At 41.3% G+C, this 21560-nt stretch overlaps 1 protein-coding gene across 5 annotated transcripts in view; it reads left to right on the top strand.

The window, feature by feature from the left end:
• THADA (THADA armadillo repeat containing) overlaps nt 1-21560 on the top strand; it is a 288683-nt gene that overhangs the window by 162646 nt on the left and 104477 nt on the right. Inside the window, exon 30 of one of the 5 annotated variants that reach the window (XM_073339068.2) lies at nt 16015-16179. The exons of the other annotated variants lie outside the window; for them this stretch is intronic. Within the exon in view, the coding sequence (XP_073195169.2) occupies nt 16015-16170 (156 nt within the window). The 3' untranslated portion in view covers nt 16171-16179. The remainder of the gene's footprint in view (nt 1-16014; nt 16180-21560) is intronic. 5 annotated transcript variants of the gene reach the window in all.

Genomic DNA, 21560 nt, shown 5'->3' with positions numbered 1-21560 from the left:
TTGAAAACTAGGAATACAATTATATAGTGGCTAAAACTGGTCTACTGGCCTATCTGCGTGTAGCTCATATACCTAAGAATTCTATAATAATTTTCTCTTATTCGTGCATGGTCTGTGTTGCATTGTAAACAAAGGAGGGAACTATTATTGCATAGTTTCTAGACATGCTGTAACACTGTTAACTATTGGGACTCTGTCTATCATCAGATCTTGAAGTGAAAGTCATAATGTGTCCAATTAGTGCTATGTTGAGAGGTTTGACCCTTAGCCTGTGTAACAAAGATTTAGATTGCTTTTTTCCTTAACTTCAGCTTGCTAGGAGATCCCTTATCATCTTAAAATAGAAACAGATGGAGGCTCTGTTTGCAGCTGGTTGATTCATGCTTAAAGGATTGCAGTGCTAACAAAACTGACAGTGCACCGAAGATAAGTTAACTAGATTTGGAAAAAGAACTCGGAACCTTTTCTGAGACCATGAAATTGCTATCGGTTAACTACTGTACATACAGTTTATCAAAAGCTGTGCAGCGCCTCCTGAGTTAAAGTTTGATGGACCAAAAACTTCTGAATCAACTTGTTGCTGTTACTTCCTCCTGAGAAGAAAGATACTGTCAATTCTCCCTTCTTGACTTAATGCTTCAGAGAAAAATGGTGGGCCTTTTTATTGTATTTCTGTTTCTCTTGTATATAGCAATGCATTCTTTCACCTTGTTTATATTTTTATCCCAAAAGGTAGCAAAGCCACCCTTACTTCTGCGCTGCCTTCAGAGCTGGGCAGCTGGAGAGCAGCAGCTGCTGGCCGGGTGCCTAGCTCTGAAGGCAGCGCTGCCATCAGCAGCAGCACAGAAGTAAGGGTAGCAATACCATCAATCCCCTATAATAGCCTTGCAACCCTCTTTTAGGTCAGGACCCCCAGTTTGAGAATGCTGCATACTTTTTTATACTTTTACCTTATAGGGTATTTTTATAGTATAGGGAAAAGTACACAGAGGACCAGATTTCACGGGGGAGACCAAAGTTCAGTCTTTGACGCATTTTTCACAGCCATGAATTTGGTAAGGCCCTATTCATGACATGCGTTTTTTACTTTAGTAAGTTTTATAGTTTCTAAAAAGCAGGTATTGTGCAGTAAGCCTTCTAAATTGAAAAAGTAGTTACCACCAGACTCCAACAACATGGCTCCAACCAAATAGTTACCACCAGGCTCCAACTAAGATTCAGGCCAGGATACAGCAGAGACAGCTCTTGCGGCCCTAACAAATTACCTCCTTAAGGCCACGGACACAGGCAAGATCTCCATGCACATACTGTTGTAGTTTGACATAGTAAGACATGAGGTATTGCTAACTCATCTACATGGCATAGTATGGAGGAATTAATTAAAACTTTAAAAATTAAAAGCAAAAACCTTATCCCAAACACAGGTTTAACCCCACAAAAAGGACACATTCCAAAGACTCCATGAAGTTCACTAGGGACTTCTCTACTGCTATTGAATTTACATGGAAGGAGCTCATCTACTATGGTGATGGCAGCTGTATAAAATCCTTAGGCGATAGACAAACAGAGTCATTTATGAAGTCATATTATTACAACTTAAAGTTCCAATGTAATTCAGAGTGTAGAAGGAATGCTTGACAGTTTTGAGTTTCAAACTAGTATGATCTGTGTAGGCTGATCCTTTGTCTGAAAAAAATGCATTAGATGATGAGATTTGTGGGGAGAATATGTTTTAGCTGCTTTGGACAGATGTGTTTAAATGGCTAGTTAAATTAAAGTGTGGGGACTGAAAAGCGGCATAATATATTGCAGTTGTACTTCTTGGTGTTCACTTCAAAGCATAAATGCCATATTCATTAAGCTTGGTCTTTGATTATGCAGTTAGCCCTCGCATTGCCCTTAAGTTTACCTTGGCTTGGGCACTTGCAGTTAAATGGCACTGTGAAAATTACTGGAAAACATTAACATTAACTTGTTATTGTAAGCTGACATCATGCTGAGCCTGATGGGAAGTAACATTTATAAATAGCCTTGTCTGTATGCGTAGGGTGAAAATCTGCTGAGTTTCAGCAATGGCTATTATAATATGGTTAATTTATTTGCTACAGTTTAAATTTCAGTAGGGGTTATCTCTGTTTCTATGGACATGTTTTTGTAATTTTGAAAGGTACACAGTACCAGGGGAAACAGCCAGGAAACTCTATTGTCTAAAACTTTTTCGTATGTTATTAATACTGAGGAAATACTGACTTGATGTTTTCACCAAGTGTTTCTTGTGGTGCATTTTATATTTTTATCCATTTTAGTAAAATAGATTTCCCCCCCCCCACCTTTTTCAGTAGTGAGCAAGATACTTAAAAATAAAATAGGCTTAAAACATAGTATGTTTTGCACTTAGATATGTATGTGGGTCAAGGCATTGAACTGGAACTTGAAAATTCTGAGTTCAGTTCCTCTGTGACCTTTGGCAAATCACTTAATCTCTCCATGCCTCAATTCCCCATCGGTAATACTTCCTTTCTGTCACCCTTTGTCTGTTTTTTTCTTTTTTAGATTATAAATTCGTAAAGGCAGGAGATTTTTCTGATTCTTTGTATAGCGTCTAGCATAAGGGTGGGGGTTCAGTTTTAGTTGGGGCCTCTAGGAGCTACTGAATGCATATATACATTTTTTTCACTATTTATCAACTAAAGAAACAAGGGTTTTTTGATATAGCTGATGTTATCCTTATATCTGTTTAAACTGCTTAAGATTTAAGGCCTTGTATGGGTTTACACTACAAAAATTTCCAGATAATATAATTTGGAGGGACAAGAATGTGGATGGAAGTGCGGTCGGTAATCAGGGGTTGTCAGGTGCTTATATTGCCTTAAGGTTTTGCAAGGCTATACATTCATATACTGTATTTGGTCGTGGTTGTTCTTTGGGATCCTGGTCCGTGATTGGGGCTTGTAGGTACTCCAGAAAAATAAATAATATATAGTGCAAATAATAAAAATAAATAATAATAATTGGCTCTTATAGTGCTTTTCACTGTACATGTCAAAATGCTTTACAAAGATGATCGTATCTCTATCCCATTTTACAAATGGGAAAACTGAAGCACAAGGGAGGTTAAAGTGGTTTATCCAAGGACAGACAGCAGGCCAGTGGCTTAGCTGGGACTAGAACCCAGGTTTCCCCTTGTTGCTCTATTCACTAGGCAAAACTGCCTCCCCATTGCAAAGCACACATACATTTCTACCATGAACTTGTACCTGCTAAGTCTGCTAGCTAAATTCAGAACTATCAGAAGCAGGTGAAGCTCCCTTGATCTGAGTGTGCAGTCTGATCGTGATATTGGTAAGCACACCTTGGCTTTGGCTTTGGGCGTTATATAATTATGAACCTTTCTATTTTTCTTTTCCCCCCTCCCTTTAAAAAGTCCTAGTAAGTTTTGTTAAAAAAATACATTAATACAGCCTTTACGTTTGCACCGTTAAGCATGCAAAGGTCAAGGAATGCAAAACGTTGAATGCAATGTTAACTCTACCCCTACACACTTGTGTTAGATACAGTCTTTAGCATCTAATAACTTCTCTTAAGGTTGTATTAAAAAGACTGTGGTTGAAAAACTGTGTGTGAGCACGTGATTAAAGGCAGGGCTTGATGCCGCACTACTTGCACAGGAAGAGCCTGTGAGGCCACTTTTCCCACAGAGTTATTCATCTCTGGGGAAGCATGTGGTGTTTGCACTGCCACCCTCCACTAGGGATATTTTAAACTTGTGATTCCATAGGAACCCCACCAGCAGAGACTTCATGGGAACAGGATGATAAGCTACAGCCTCTTCTCAGCCTGCAGTGCCCACTTTAGAGAGTTGTGGGTACTTTATGCCAGCACAACTCTTTCTAGCTTAAGAGGTCCCTTCCAACCCTAACCTTCTATGAATCTATGTTATACAATAAACCCTATGTCCAGGATTATGTCGGCTTCCAGGGCTGAATATAGTCATGTATTGTGATGCATATTTATAAGGGATCTAAGTGTAAGTTTTGGGAGGCAAAGGCCATCTTTTTTTGTTCTGAGATTGTACAGTGCCTAGTGTTGTTTCATTCCTAGGACACCTTCATGGTTCTTTCCAGTTTAAATAATTATGAATTAATATTGCAAGTTCAGTCTTAACTTTTTGCTTTGGTAGTCCTGAGTATACACTGACTTTGTAGCACTGACCTGCATAAAGTTAATGTTGCATTCATGCTTTTTGCATTTTTCTTTAAATTTCCTTACATGTTAAACAGATATGCTTGTAGTGTTTTTACTTTGTTGAAAAGGAGAATATTGTTGTTTTGAATCCATATATATATATATATATATATATATATATATATATATATATATATATATATATATATATATATTGCACATTCCTGTCTGAAGAGGCCAGTAATTTGACATAGTAAAATTCTTGTGGGTATTATCTGCAATAAGAAAATGCATTAATGGAACTGTAGAATGGTCAGTTTTTGGAACATTTTCCCTGGTATTATAAACAGTGTGGCAGAAGTGAAGAAAGATGCCATGGTTTTCAGCATGCCTAGAAGAGCTATTAATATAACCTAAAGGGGTTATTGGCTCAGAGGAAGACCCTTTGAGAATGTAATTACTACTAGCAACTACATGTATGAGAGTTTGTTTTTGTGAATGGACTGAAATGTAACTAAATGGGAAGTAGTCACTGAGCAGGGCTGTTTTCAGTGGGGGCCCGCATGAATCGGTTCTTGGCCCTACACTGTTTAACATTTATTATCAATGACCAGGAAGAAAACATAAAATCATCTCTGATAAAGTTGGCAGATGACACAAAAATTGGAGAAGTGGTAAATAATGAAGAGGACAGGTCACTGATTCAGAAAGATTGGCTCACTTGATAAACTAGGCACAAGCAAACAATATCCATTTGGATAGAGCTAAATGTAAATGCATGCCTCTAGGAACAAAGAATGTAGGCCATACTTACTGGATGGAGAACTCGATCCTGGATAACAGTGACCCTGAAAAAGATTTTGGGGTGGGGTGGATATTCAGCTGAACATTAGCTTCAAGTGTGACGTTGTGGCCAAAACAGCTAATGCAACCCTGGAATGCATAATCGGGGACTCCTGAGTAGCAGTAGAGAGGTTGTTTTACCTCTGTGTTTGGCAGTGGTGCAACAACTCCTGGAATACTGTGTCCAGTACTGGTGCCCACAGTTCAAGAATTCTGTTGATAAATTGAAAAAAAGTTCTGAGAAGAGCCACAAGAATGATTAAGGGATTAGAAAACATGCCTTACAGTATAGATTCAAGGAGCTCAGTCTGTTTGGCTTAAGCAAGAGAAAGCTAAGGGGTGACTTGATCTCAGTCGGTAAGTACCTACACAGGGAACAAATATTTAATAATAGGCTCTTCAGTCTAGCAGAGAGAGTTTAACATGATCTAATGGCTGGAAGTTGAAGCTAGTCAAAGTCAAACTAGAAATAAGACATACATTTTTAATGGTGAGGGTAATTAATTATTGGAACACTTTTCCAAGGATCATGGTGGATTTTCCATTGCTGGCAATTTTTAAATCAAGACTAGATGTTTTTCGAAAAGATCTGCTCCAGGAATTTATTTTGGGGAAGTTCTGTGGCCTCTGTGTTATACAGGAGGTCTGACTAAATGGTCCCTTCAGGTCTTAGAATCTTTGAATATGGAGAAACACGTATGGCAAATCATTGCAATGGAAAAATTGACAGATAGTCTTATACCAGGATCAAGCAGATTTTATAGTGTATGGGTACCAGTTTTGGAGTTAGAACAAAATAAATATGTAGATAACAACATGAGGTTGAACAAGTACAACTGTGTCCATTAAAGGTTGCAAATTCTAGGAAATAAGCACAAGTGTAACAGTGGAGGTGACTCCACTCAAGGGAGAATATGGCAGCTGGTTATGACCTATATGATTTATAGAGAGAAAAATGATAGAAGGGAAATATTTTAGATTTACATGGCCATAAGCACGAGATAACACCATGAGGAGATGGTGGAGTAACTATTTACATTTCAACAATGTGTGCTGCAGACTATTGACTAGACCTTTGAACAGATATTTGTGATGTTGCCATCTGTAGACCTTAGACACTCTTGTTGCTTTGCACCTTAAATAAAGTGAAATGAGTAGGTGAGGGACTGGAACTTATTTTATAGCTGTGGAGAAGATGTACTATATGTGTTTGGAACTGTCAATTTATTAGGTTTCCATTAATAAGGAAAAACATCTGTATAATTTAAATGATTAGTTCTTCTTAGTTCATGTATGCGCTGTAGGTTTTTTTTTTTTTTTTTCCTTCTTCAGTTGAATGACACTTTTTTTAAACCTGCTCATTTTCAGCTGAAATGTTACCTCTTTTGGCACTGGCCAGGTGGAAAAGACGTGAAATATTGGAGCATGGGCTTTTGCTCATTACGGCAGCTGCTATCACAATCCTTTTAGACTAAGTTAATGGACAAGTTGCTCTTTCCAAAACCAACAAAAATACTGGTTCATGAAGTAGTGGGTACTTGTGAGCTCTCTCCACCTTTGGAAATGCAGATTAGACAAAATACCCTTATGTACCTGACCTTGCTCATTGCCCTTCAACTCTCCTGTTTCAGTGGGATAGCTTATCTCTTCCATGAAACCTGCCTTTAACATCCATCCTCGTTCTAAACCTCCCAGTTTAGAACAAATCTGTGCACCCAGGAACCTATTTGGACATTGTTTCCTCTTAAAGGCCTTATGCCTGTGGACTCTGGAAAGTGGTTTTTACTTAAACATGACATAAAAAATGTGGGCACAAGCTGCATGAGGCTTCTAAGGGCATGTTTCTGCTCCTGTTGAAGTGAATGTCAGAATTCCTTTTAACTTGAGTGGAATTAGTATTGGGTCCTAAATGTACAACTTGTCATTATTAACCCAGAGACACAAAAGGGAACTTAGGATAGTGCCAGAAAACATATATGGGTACGACACTAGTTGGCAGCAAAAGAAATATGTATAACTCACTCATAGAAGAGCACTTTTGCATGTACCCTTTTACCAGATTGCCACTTCCCCACCGCTAATAATTGTTGATGTTTTGTGTAGTGGCTGGTTGTATTGTGAGAGGGTAGCTACGTAAATGACTCTGTGTAGAATGGTGGTTCTTTTTTAAGTGCTTTCTCATGTCGATTCCACGTTAGGTGTGCGCGCACCGTTGCCAGAGATTTTTTCCCTCAGTGGTATCCATTATGCTGTCTGTAGCGCCCTCTGCTGCCATGCACTCATATGCCGGTATAAGCAGCCTGGCCGGCCCCACAGTCTCTAAATACCTTCTTACCGCTTGTGACGGTCACAGGAACAACTTCTCTTGCTTCGGTAAGGTGTTTTACTCGTGGTTCTATTGTTCTTTAGTTTAGTTACCTTCTGTTTTATTTTCTAGTATTCGTGTTCATAGTGTATATAGTAGTGGGGTATATAGTTAGATCCCCTCTTTTAGCTTAGAGGGACTCTCTGCCCCTGGGGCTGAGCATGCCCCAGTCTGTGGGCTTATAACCCTGCGCCTCCTGTGGCAAGCCCATGCCGGTAAGCAACCCACACCCTAGCTCTCTGAAGTGTCTGGGGGAAGCCTACATGTGGAAGCCCAAATTTGCTGTGAATTCAAGCCTGATACAAAAAGGGTTAGGGAGGCCAGACTAAGGGCTATCCTGATGGAGTTTGCACTTAGACTGGCATTGAGGCCAAGCAGCCTTGGCACCGAGCAGCTTGGCTTCAATGTGGAGCACTCCTCTGGCAATATGGGTTTCTCGGCATCATTCCCCTTCTCCACTACCAAGAAAGAAACACAAGAAACAACAGTTGGAGAGGGAACGCTCCCCAGAACCGAGAAAGGACAAGCAAGGGGAGGGCAACAGAGTGTGACCTGCATCTAATCACTGCTCTACCCCTGCTTCACAAGCAGTACCATTGACTCCATCCTGTTTGCAGGTGTTGTTGAGTCTGGTGCGGGACCGTCCACCGACACTGGGGAGGGAGGACATCTTGGGGCCGCTGGATCATGGTGCCTTCCACCTTGGAGGCCTTTGTAGAAGCCAGGGATCTGATAACTGTCCTGGTACCGCCGACCCCAATGGGCCACCTACCGGCACCGAGGAGAGTGTCAAGCAGACGGAAACAAGTTACCCTGAGCTCCTATCCATCACCATGTCCCCTGGTACCGACCAGAGGGAAACCGGCCCTGCTGATGTGGCAAAGACTTTCCCACCCCTACACTGATCCCTGGACCCTCAGCACGAGCTGCAGAAGCGAGTGGTACTGCCCCCTCATGGTCTCCTTGAGATGACTCAGAGCCAGGCACGGAGCTCTGCATACAACCAAGGGCCCATCACCAGTACCTGATTTACATCCCACTAGATCTCGGTGGTGCCCCTTCTGGCACTTGTTCTGGAGGGCAGTGGCCTATGCATGTTCCATGTCCATTTTGGATATGGGGTTTTCCCCTGGTATAGAGACTGCTTTCTAGCCGTTCATGGTCGGTGGTGTTCAAGAGAGGGGCTTCTCTGCCATACCCATACTCTAGAACCGAGCCTGGTACCAACACTCAGGACTTAGGCCTGCATGATATGACTGGTGCAGAAGAAGAAGAGGAAGACCCCTCCCACCACCACCACCAGTACAGGCCTCTTTCTCCTCCTACTCAGATGAAGCTGTCTTAGGACTGAGCAACTTGGTGCCACAGGATGATTTTAGAACTCACCAGGAGCTCTATTTCAGCCCAGAGAATTTCATATTGGATCACCTTCTGCAGTTGTACGTGCTATGAGCAGGTGGGCATCTCACCTCCTGCTATCTTGACTGCCCAGTTGACAAGAGCCTAGGCTTCATCAGTGGCATTTCTGGCCAGGTTCTGATCCAAGACATCTGCAGAGTAGCGACCTGGTCATCGGTCCATACTTTCTCCTCACACTACACCATCACCCAGCAGGCTTGGGATGATGCCAAGTTTCATAGAGCAGTGTTGCAATCTGTATGTCCATGAACTCCGAGCCCACCTCCTCAGGTACTACTTGGCAGTCACCTAACATGGAATGGACATGAGCAAGCACTCAAAGAATCAAAAACAGTTACTAATCTTTCCGTAACTGTTCTTCAGGATGTTTTGCTCCTGTCCATTCCACGACCCTCCTTCCTGCCCCTCTGTCGGCGTTAGCTGGCAAGAAGGAATTGAGAGAGTGTGGGGCCATTCCCTACCGGCGCATGAGCATGCAGCACCAAAGGGCACTACAGCCAGACAGATGGATAACACTGCAGGAAAAATCTCCAGTGACAGGGCACACGGTGCGCACAAACCTAACATAGAATGGACATGAGCAACACATCTCAAAGAACAAGAGTTATGGAAAGGTAGGTAACCGGTTTTTTAAAAGGGTGGTGGCCTTGGGGGTTGCAGAGTTAAGACTGGTGCATAATCTCTGGTGTATATTGATTGTGGTGATGGTATTGGCCTGGGGGTAGAGTAGAGGAGGCTCAGCACCTCATTTCCTTGCGGTTGTGTGTGTAGCATCCTAACTGCTTCCAAAAGAAGCTTCTTACATAGTCACTTCTAGGGATTTTAAGTTCTCTTTTTCATGAGATTCTTTTGAGGGGTGGAGGCTGTAACAAGACAGGGAGGTAGATCTGTCGGGGGTACTAGTGTGGCTGTTGATAGAGAATATTTTTATCTGTCGGCAGCTCCACACGAACCTGTCTCTGCTGTCAATCTTTATCCTACAGCAAAGTGTAGCTTCTGACAAGGCTGTATGTGCCCAATTCGTTGATCAGGTTTCATGTGCACAGCCCCATTTATGTATCTGGCTTGTGTGCACCAGGCCCTATGCTCATCTATCAGTCAGGCTTTTATGCATCTGACCTTGCCTCTCTCATTGAATAGGTCTGGGTCATCTGTCCTTTTGTCCTCCTCCCCTCATGAATCAACCAATCAGGTTTGTGTGCACAACACATAAGCTTTCCATTGTAATGTGAATAATGGTTAAAAATGATCCTAAATCCCAACTTTTTTAAACACTAAAAAGCTATCCATTGGACCAGATCTAGTTGGAGTTCACCTCTCTGCCAAGTTTTGTATAGACAGATAAACCATGCATTTAAGAGATAAGTCAGCAATATCATGCAAACAAAAAGTCTATTGCACAGACCAAAAAAGAGTAAGTTGAATTAGGACAGTGCCAGAAAATGAATAAAGATGCTCCCCGGGTTACGCAAGACCTGACTTACGCAAATCTGCACTTACAGGAAAAGTTCTTTAAGCTAGAAATAGGAGGGGTTTTTTTTGTTTGTTTGGTGGGGTTTTTTTGGTTTTGGTTTTTTTGCATATTGGTCGGGTTTGGTGGGGGTTTTTTTGGTTTTGGTTTTTTTGCATATTGGTTGCAAAATTCGAATTATGCAAGGCGTTCCGGAACGGAACGATTGCGTAAGTTGGGGAGCATCTGCATAAGGTAGTGACACTAGCCGGAAGCAAAAGAAATATAACTTGCTCATGGGACAGCACTTCTGGACACACACATACTTTTACTAGACTATTCCTCCACCCCAACAGTAGTAGTAGCAGGGCCAAGGAAAAATTTCAGCCAGAGCCCAAATTAAAACTCTTCCTATTAAAAACATATGAAGAGAAACCAAACAAAAACTATATAAAAATTCAAGAGGCTTAAAACTAACCCCACATGAAATTTCGCACCAATTGGCCACCTCCTTTTAGAGAAAAGCAGGAATTTATGCTTCACTATAAGCTTATTTTGAGAACATACCAATTATGTAGTCACCACTATGTGCCTCCATAATTGAAGGAAAAAGCGTATGCATTATTTGAGATGGTTTCATTATTGTGTATGGCCGGTTCATCATTTTCAAACTAGGTGCTGTATTTTGCTCGCTCACTTAAAGAAGTTACTAGTTTTTATATTTTTATCTACTACTTGATTATAGGGTTCCATATTTTGTTATTTTACAGCTTTTTAGTTCAGTGAATGGGGCATATTTTCTTGTAATTTAATTGTCAAAGTTATGCCTTTTCTTTTTATCCAGCAAAATCTTATTTATTACAGTAGTGATATTTGAAAGAGACGACTAAAACTCCAGTGTTTCATGTATTAATAAACAATGTAAATTTGCATAATTAAGTTATAAAACACAGATTAAATCAAGTTGAAACTATGGACAAAATGTAAATAAATCTTCCCATTAGTCTTAAATAAAAAGAATGAAATAATTTTATCAAGATACTTTTTCAAGAGGAACGAAGTGTAGAATTTCCAATAGGAACACTTAAGTTATAACTTTGGAGACCTCCATTGATTCATTTGGGAACACAAAGAGAAATTTGAAAGAGGAAAATCTAAGCACAGTTTGCGCTATGAGGATGAAAAAATTGTGAATAAATATCTTATCAGTCATGAAGCCATCATTACAAAGTTATAGGCTTTGTTGAAAGGCACCTTTGTACTGTTTTTACAAACATGAATGATCCATTACCATAGTTTTTATAACTTTTCCTCAAATGTCCTTATTAATTGGCTGTGTGGTTTAAACTACATCTCTTTTGTGTGAAAGGCTTTACGCTCATGCCAAAAATGCTAATTTAATTTTTGTTGACATAAATCATCCTGTTGGTATTTATGCATGCTCCTCACATAGGAATATCTAATCATAAAATGTTACACTGCTGCTAATTACTTAATGGTCCAAATTCAGACCGAGTGTACGTGAGGGCAATTCCATTGGCTTTGGTGGCATTTGGCTGCTTAAACTAGGCATTAACTTGGTGCAGTGTATTCAGGAGGGATGTGCTCCTGATTTAACAAACAGACAAAATTATCAGTGTTTGGGGATATTAGATTGCATACAACCAGCGAAAATATATAACTTCATAAATTTGTTGAGTATTATGATCAGTGTGTCTGAAAAATAATAGTAACTTCTTAAAATGGATGGGCAGAGATGGTGTCCCTAGCCTCTGTTTGCCAGAAGCTGGGAATGGGTGACAGGAGATGGATCATTTGATGATTATCTGTTCTGTTCATTCCCTCTGGGGCACCTGGCATTGGCCACTGTCGGAAGACAGGATACTGGGCTAGATGGACCTTTGGTCTGGCCCAGTATGGCCATTCTTATGTTCTTAACCAGAAAAGGTGGTGAACCTAACATGGCAAAAGGAAGGATTTTCAAAGTATGGAGGGAGCTTGTTAGCTATGGAGGTTAAGATGTGTACTTCACCAATACTAGTTAAACTTCTGAGGGCATTAATATATATAGCTATGCACTATACAATATAATGATAAAGAGGATGAGGCCTTTTTGCTTGGTACCTTGAACGCTTGCCCCATCTCTTCTTCCCACCCAAGTTGTTCTTTTCTATTCTTTTGCCATACTTAAATATTTTAGTGTTCTTCATTTCTCCAATGTTTTGATATTTAAACAGGAACATGAATAAAAACATTTAATTTCCCCCTCCAAGAGAAAATACAAGAGAAATCAAGTCTTCAGTCATCTTTCAGCATGTAAATGGATCCCTGAGATATCCAAAAGTAAATTTCCACTTTCTTAATTATAACACTGTATAATTTTGCAAGTGCATTCCAGGTTTTTTTTCACCTTCATGGCAAGATCTATAATGACCATAAGTGAGAGGCAGGGTACAGATGAGTAGAACAATGGTTTGATTAAACAGTATATTTCTGTGAAATTATGGGCCCAATTCTCTATTCTCTTGCACGTTTTGTAGTCGTTTGTACTTGTCCACACTGATTGTAAAATGCTACCAATAATACATATGAATGGAAAATTCTGATTTGGTAGTGTTTTTACACCCTTTTTGGAAAAGAAGAAACAACTACACAAGGGACAGGACAGTGGAAAATCAGGCCCTATGAGAGCAGAAGATGACCAGATCGTAGTAAATTTTTAAAACACGTATACAGTAAAAGCTGTTTTATCCAGCACTTCACCAACTGGAAAGCTCTATAAACCGGCATTTCTGATCTTCACTGAAATTCCAAAAACAGCGAGGAGTCCTTGTGGCACCTTACAGACTAACCGATTTATTTTGATATAAGCTTTCATGGGCTAAACCCACTTCATCAGATTCATGGAGTGGAACATACAGTAGGGAGGTATAAATACACAGCATATTAAAAGATGGGAGTTGCCTTACCAAGTGGGGTGTCAGTGCTAACGAGCCAATTCAATTAAGGTGGAAGTGGGCTATTCTCAACAGTTGACAAGAAGGGGTGGAAATCACTTTTGTAGTGCTAATGAGGCCAAATTCCAGTTTATAGTCTGGTTGGCACAGGGCCAACAGGGGGTTGGGGCGTGGGAGGGGTTGTGGCATGCAGGCTCTGGGAGGGAGTTTGGGTGTGCGAGGGGGCTCGGGGTGCCAGGTATGAGGACCGCTCACTTCGGGTGGCTCCCTGCAAGTGGCGACCTGTCCCAGCTGCTCCTAGGCAGAGGTGTGGCAGGTGGCTCTGCGCACTACCGCCGCACCGCCACGAGCACTAGCACTAGCAATGCAGCTGCCATTGCCTAGGAACCACGGCCAATAGGAACTACGGGGGCGGTGTCTGCAGGTAGAGGCAGCACACACAGCCGCCTGCTGCGCTTCTGCTTAGGAGCAGCTGGGACACGTCACCGCTTGCGGAAAGCCGCCCCAGGTGAGCGGCCCCCAGATCCGACACACCCAAACTCACTCCCAGAGCCCACGCCTCAGACCCCTCCTTCACCCAAACTCTCTCCCTCTTAGTTAACTGTCATTTTTCACTTACCAGCACCCCCCATTCCTCCAACATGCCAGATAAAACAGCTTTTACTGTATATTATATCATTATTATATTTGTACATTTTCTAGTACAGTGTGTTTGAATTTTTCAGTGCTGCCACATTATGTATGTTAAATAATAATTGCTTCTGTTGCTTGCAGTAGCCTATTTGTAACACAAAATAGAAAGAAATTGTTCCTAAATTCCTTTTTAACTTTTTACACCATTATTCTTGTAATGGGTATATTTCTTTTGCTTCTAATTTCCATCTTATTGGAAAGGAGAATTTTCTTAAATCCAGTTTTTGTCTGGAGCAAAACAGATAATGTTCGTTTTCTTTGTAAACATGAATGTAGGCTTGTCTACATTACTTGCTGGATCGACGGGCAGTTATTGATCCAGCGGGGGTCGATTTATCCCATCTCGTCTAGACGCGATAAATCGACCGCTAAGCGCTCACCTGTCGACTCTGGTACTCCACCAGGGCGAGAGGCGCAGGCGGAGTCCACGGGAGAGCATCAGCCGTTGACTTACCGCAGTGAAGACACCGCGGTAAATAGATCTAAGTACATCGACTTCAGCTACGTTATCCCCTTCCTCCCCCTGCACCCCTCTTCCCCCCCCCCACACAGTGTAGACCAGGCCTAAGAAAAGGCACCTTTTGCTATTGTGCCATTTTGCCAATTTCCATTTCCCCATTCTGATAGAACTGTCAAAATAAGGCTTTTTTGAGAGAAACTTTATCACAGTGACATTTATTTCATGGTAAAATGTAGTATTTTACCAGATAAAAACCGAAATCTCTCTGTTTGAGTTGTCCATTCACAGAACTGAATGTGTTCTCTTATTTTCAGGCAACAGATTGAGACTGACCTGTTCCAACTCTGTCATCTTTGGCTAAGTGCAGTCTTTGTACTGCTGCCATTTTGCAAACACCTTTTTTTCCTCTTCTTGTTGCTTCAACCCCCACAGTTTAGTCAGCGCCACATTTTTCCGAGCTTGGTATTTATACAGTGTTTTATTTCAGCTGGTGAAACATCTGTTTTTTTTCACGGAGTTAAATAAATGATCTATGCCGAGAATGTACAGTATAGGGTGATGTCAGTTTGCTTTTTTTCAAGAGTCACTGAGCAGAACAGTCAGAGTATTGTTTCAGCCTTAGAGTCAGGAATGTGAATATTTATACTGTATACTTAATTCATACAAACACAGCTAAGGGTATGCAAGTAGAAGTTTTTATGGCTTTAGGTCAGCTTGAGGGGAGAAAAGTCTAACCTTGATATTTCACTGAAGAATGTGTAATTATATCACTTGCAAAAGTGTTGTTGAAAAATTATGCATTAAAAAGGGACTTTGTGTGTGGCTACATGTTAAAGATGGAGAATATCATCAATATCCTTTTTTTCTTTAAACAAAAACATGCTCTCTCAGCATTTGTGCCTGCTGTTAAACAACAAAATTTATTGTGAACATCCGAAAACCACAATTTCTTCTGTAAGATTAACACTGGCATTACAAAATGTCAATTTGTTTCTTTTTCAAAAAGAGAGAATGTGACACAATAGTTTAACTTTGCAGCTGCTAGAGAGTTTTGTTGCATTTGCAGTACTGTGTGTTGAGAATTGATTAGCCTACCCATGCAGCAACACAACAAATATATCTTGGGATCAAAAAGTGGCTAACATTTTATTAAACAAATCCATCAACACTCATCAGTTTTTTTGTCTGTTTTATACAGACCCGATCCACTTTTGTGATGCTTCAGTGCTATACTGATGTAACTCAACACAAGTATAATCCAGTGGTGAATCCATTCAACTTTTTAAAGATATGGGGGTTAGCATAATATCATAGTTCTTAAAGCTGATGTCTAAAGGTAAAGAATTTGGTTTGTGTCCTTTTTTTATTTTTCAATGATGTATAGATAAGGCTTAACTGAGGTTTATTCGTTTGGTTTTTTGAGCAAAGTCTAAAAAAATATCCAGTTCTGGTTTGTTGGATATATATTGGGAATGAAATCTTGCTTTCTCTGTTTTGTGTTGGAAGTCTCCTTGTGGAGTCAGAAAATGGGGGCAAGAGCTTTTCCTTTGGGTGTTGGTCACGTGCTTGAGTTAAACGGGCATCAACAGAAGCAAAACTTTAAATAGCCTGAATAAAAATTAATTCACTTCTTAAATTTCAGGTATCAGTGTCTTGGTACTTTCTCTGTCCTAGTCCAAAGAGTTCTTCTGCCTTCCAGGAAAAACAGCATAGACAAGACCTGGATTTCTACTGCAAAAAATCAAGCAGGAAAAAAAGGCCTTTAAAAAGCAAATGTCTCAGACCTTTGTACCTCTAATGAATCAAAGTACATGAATGTCTTTTTTGATTTCTGTTATATTCAATGTTTCATTATTGTGATGGTAGCTTAGTGGGGTCGAAGAAATGCAGGAAAAAATGACTTGGTCTATCGTTCTTTGAGACCACAAAAGATAGAACCTTGTGTTACTCAACAGTGACATCTGTCTGTAATTCAGTAGTAGCATAATGGATCTCTAAAGGAAGCAAAGGTCAGTATAGTCTTCCCATTCAAAGGATTAGGCTTGGTGATATGAAGCAATGTATACAGAAAAGTTATAAAGGAAGAAAATTCAGCATTTGTGAAGTGCATTGGACTTTCTGATTATCAGGTCTCAAATTCTGTGACCTAATCAGGTTTCCATTCTTCACTCCACAACACATGATGAAAGCCTGTGTGTGTGAATGGTATGAAAGTGGGAATTTATAATACAGTGGGAGGTGCCAGGTGGCTGCTATTTGTAGTTTGGGAAACCTGACAGTGTTAGAGGCAGCACAGAGAGAATTTAGGAATACAAATAACTGGATGTTTAATACTCAGTTGATATTTGTTTGGGAAAAATATTAAAAGAAGCAGTGAATGGCAAAATTTTCAGAACTATTCATGTAAAACACAAGTATTTGTACATGAAAATAGGTACTTACAGTCACTAGCAGATCAAAATACCCATTTTGCATACACAAGTGCACGTTTTCTGGACACACAGGGGTGCACGACTCTGTCCTGGAGCCTGCACTCCCCCTGCGCCCAAACCCCCTGCCTCTGCCCAGAGCCCCCTCCCACACTCTGAAACCCTCGGCTCCACCCCCCCAGCCTGGACCCCAAACTCCTCATCCCTGGCCGTACCCCAACCCCGACCCAGCCCAGAGCCCCTGCCCCCACACTCTGAACCTCTCATTTCTGGCCCCACCCGGGAGCCCACACCCCCTCCCACACACCAAGCCCCTGCCCAGCCTGGTGAAAATGAGCAGGTGAGTGAGGGTGGGCGAGAGCCAGCGACAGAAGGAAGGGGGATGGATTGAGTGGTTGCAGGCTTCAGTTTTGTGCGATTAGAAAGTTAGCAATCCTAACTGCTGTAAGTGCAGACATAGTCTAAGACCTTGACTACACTAGAACTTACTTACGTCACTCAGGGGTGTGAATAATCCAAACCTCTGAGCGATGTAAGTTATACCAACCTAAGGGCCGGTGTAGACAGCGCTGTGTCGGCAGGAGAGCTTCTCCCGCTGACATAGCTGTCGCCTCTCATCGAAGTGGAGTAATTAAGCCAATGGGAGAGCTCTCTGCTATTGGCTTAAAGTGTCTTCACCAGAAGCACTATAGCAGTGGACTGTAGTGCTTGGATATAGCCAGAGTGTCTGTGCGGATTCAGCTGATGAGCATTAATGGTTCCTCAGTGTGCTTTGATCGTCTCTGCTATGAAACAAGAGATCAAAGCACGCTGAGGAACTGTTAGTGCTCATTAGCAGTGTCCATACAGACTCGCTCCAGCTTGTAGGGAAATAAATATTCATGTGGACAAGCCCTTTGACTGGGACCCTGGTTTTGGGAGTATTTTTTTTAAAAGCACATTTTGTACCTGTTTTCTTCCATTATTTGTGAACTACCGTGAACTGAAGGAACTGTCAGCCAGCACAGTTGGTGAATTTGACAGAAAGCTGACACCTCAAGGATCATGTGTCCACAAGGGCTATTATAGGTTGCCACTTTGCCCACCCCTTTCCACCAAGCCAGTGAGCCCCTTCTGCAAAAGTCCTTACGCCAGGCCAACCACCCAAGTAGAATCTAATTTAGAGGGTGGCATGGAAAAAGGAAGGGGGAGAGGGAAGGACGGGCTTCATGTACTTCCTGCTGCTGCTGCCAAAACCACACTCCTGCACAAAACTCCCTAACCTCCCGTCTCCTGCAGGCTTATCCCCTGCACCATGTGTAATTTGGAAATCTGGTCACCCTAATGGTTGTAGGTTCATCCACCTACCAAGAAGATAGGGAATGGTAGGAATTTAATCACAGGGCTATTGACATAAAGTCTTTGGTCACAGGAGTTTGTAAAGGAAACACTCCTAATGCTGGTCCTATGGTTTTTTATAGTACACCTGAGCACTATGGGGCTGGACAGATCCCCCAAGCATGCAATTGGTTTCAGTTTCCAAACACATGCAGTCAATGCCCTCTATCATCTGCACTAAACTCCCACACCTACGGGCCAGTTGACCTTATCTCCTCTTCAATATTGCTCTTGGTAGTAACTTTTCTTACTCGCTGCTGTTTTGCAACCTTGCATTTAAGAAAAAAAGTATGTATATAAAATATATATTTAAATGGAGTTCCCACTTTGCATCATTGTTCAAATATGTCTATTTTTTGTTTGTTTTCGTATGAAATCCAAAATTTGGTATGACAGCATATGCCCAAAAGGCAGTGAAGCCCAGAATGAAAGAGATGACTTCTTTGGTTAGGAATATTTGAGGTGATAAACTTCTATAAAAACAACAAGGAGTCCTTGTGGCACCTTAGAAACTAACAAATTTATTTGGGCACAAGCTTTCGTGGGCTAAAACCCACTTCATCAGATGCATAGAGTGGAAAATACAGTAGCAGGTATATATACGCAATACATGAAATGATGGGAGTTGCCTTACCAAGTGTGGGGGTCAGTGCCAATGAGATAATTCAATTAACAGTAGAATACCAAGGGAGGAAACATTTCTTTTGTAGTGGTAATGAGGGTGGCCCATTTCAAACTGTTGACAAAAAGGTGTGAGTAACAGTAGGGGGAAATTAGTATGGGGAAATTTAGTTTTTGTAATGACCCATCCACTCCCAGTCTTTATTCAGGCCTACTTGGATGGTGTCCAGTTTGCAAATTAATTCCAGTTCTTCAGTGTTTTGTTGGAGTCTGTTTTTGAAGTTTTTTTGCTGAAGAATTGCCATTTTTAAGTCTGTTCTTGAGTGACCAGGGAGACTGAAGTGTTCTCCTACTGGTTTTTGAATGTTATAATTCCTGACGGGAGTCCGGTGGCACCTTAAAGACTAACAGATTTATTTGGGCATAAGTTTTCGTGGGTAAAGAAACTCACACGAGATCCATTTCCTGGACACTACAATGGAAATAAGTGATTGTCACATAAACAGCACCCTATACCGGAAACCTACTGACCACTATACTTACCTACATGCCTCCAGCTTCCATCCAGGACACATCACACGATCCATTGTCTACAGCCAAGCCCTAAGATACAACCGAATTTGTTCCAATCCCTCAGAGACAAACACCTACAAGATCTTTATCAAGCATTCTTAAAACTACAATACCCACCTGGGGAAGTAGGAAAACAGATTGGCAGAGTGGGATGGGTACCAAGAAGTCACCTACTACAGGACAGGCCCAACAAGGAAAATAACAGAACACCACTGGCCATCACATACAGCCCCCAGCTAAAAGCTCTCCAGCACATCATCAAGGATCTACAATCTATCCTGGAAAACGATCCCTCACTCTCACAGACCTTGGGAGGCAGGCCAGTCCTCGCTTACAGACAGCCCCGAACCTGAAGCAAATATTCACCAGCAACTACACACTACACCACAGAAACGCTAACCCAGGAACCAATCCCTTGTTACAAACCTCATTGCCTACTCTGTCCCCATATCTACTCTAGCGACATCATCAGAGGACCCAACCACATCAGTCACAACATCAGGGACTCATTCACCTGCACATCTACTAACGTTATATATGCCATCATGTGCCAGCAATGCCCATCTGCCATGTACATTGGCCAAACTAGACAGTCTCTACGTAAAAGAATAAATGGACACACATCGGACATCAGGAATGGTAACATACAAAAGCCAGTAGGAGAACACTTCAATCTTCTTGGAGATTGTATAACAGATTTAAAAGTAGCTATACTTGAACAAAAAAACTTCAGAAACAGACTTCAAAGAGAAAGTGCAGAACTAAAATTCATTTGCAAATTTAACACCATTAATTTGGGCTTGAATAGGGACCAGGAGTGGCTGGTTCACTGCAAAAGCAGCTTTGCCTCTCCTGGAATTGATACCTCCTCATCAATTATTGGGAGTGGACTACATCCACCCTAATTAAATTGGGCCTGTCAACACTGGTTCTCCGCTTGTGAGGTAACTCCCTTCTCTTCATATGTCAGTATAATAATGCCTGCTTCTGTAATTTTCACTCTATGCATCTGAAGAAGTGGGTTTTTTACCCATGAAAGCTTATGCCCAAATAAATATATTAGTCTTTAAGGTGCCACCGGACTCCCTGTTGTTTTTCTGGATACAAACTAACACAGCTGCCCCCTGATACTTGACATAGTTCCTGATGTCAGATTTGTGTCCATTTATTCTTTTGCATAGAAACTGTCCAGTTTGGCCAGTGTACATGGCAGAGGGGCATTGTTGGCACATGATGGCATATATCATATTGGTAGATGTGCAGGTGAATAAGCCCCTGATGGCGTGGCTGCTGTGGTTAGGTCCTATGATGGTGTCCCTTGAATAGCTATGCGGACAGAGATGGCACCAGGGTTTGGTTCCTGGGTTAGTGTTTTTGTTGTGTGGTGTGTAGTTGCTGGTGAGTATTTGCTTCAGGTTCGGGGCTGTCTGTAAGCGAGGACTAGCTTGTTTCCCAAGATCTGTGAGAGTGAGGGATCGTCCTTCAGGATAGGTTGTAGATCCTTCATGATGCGCTGGAGAGGTTTTAGTTGGGGGCTGTAAGTGTTCATTTATTATTTAGATGCATCCGATGAAGTGAGCTGTAGCTCACGAAAGCTTATGCTCAAATAAATTGGTTAGTCTCTAAGGTGCCACAAGTACTCCTTTTTTTTTTGTGAATACAGACTAACACGGCTGTTACTCTGAAACCTGTCATTATATAGTATGATTTTTGCATTTCATAAATCCTCTTCTGGTTGATAATTTCTCGTGTACATTCCATGACCAACATTTTATAGCTAAGACAATATCTTTTCTCACTACGAGATCATCTTGTACACTCGTCATCAAGTTGCCATTTGTGCTATGTTGATTTTTTTTAAATGAAGAACATTTAGAAGATTTGATGGTTGCAAAATAATTGTAAACTAAAGTTTACACAGTTTATAACTTAGGCCTTGTCTACACTACTGGGGTAAGTCAACCTAAGTCACGTAGCTTAGGTTGAGTTACTGCGGTGTCTACACCACGCTGCGTCAATGGCAGACACTCTCCCGTCGACTTACCTTACTTCTCTCGTTCCGGTGGAGTACCGGAGTTGACCAGAGAGTGCGCTGCGGTCGATCCCTAGTAAGTGTAGACATGGCCTTAGTGTGTGTTCCAAAACTGCATAACTTTTTACAATGGCTTTTAATCAATAAATAATAGTT

This window comes from Lepidochelys kempii, chromosome 3 (genome assembly GCF_965140285.1).
Source record: "Lepidochelys kempii isolate rLepKem1 chromosome 3, rLepKem1.hap1, whole genome shotgun sequence".
NCBI lineage: Eukaryota > Metazoa > Chordata > Testudines > Cheloniidae > Lepidochelys > Lepidochelys kempii.
This window is presented reverse-complemented; position numbering and strand designations above follow the sequence as displayed.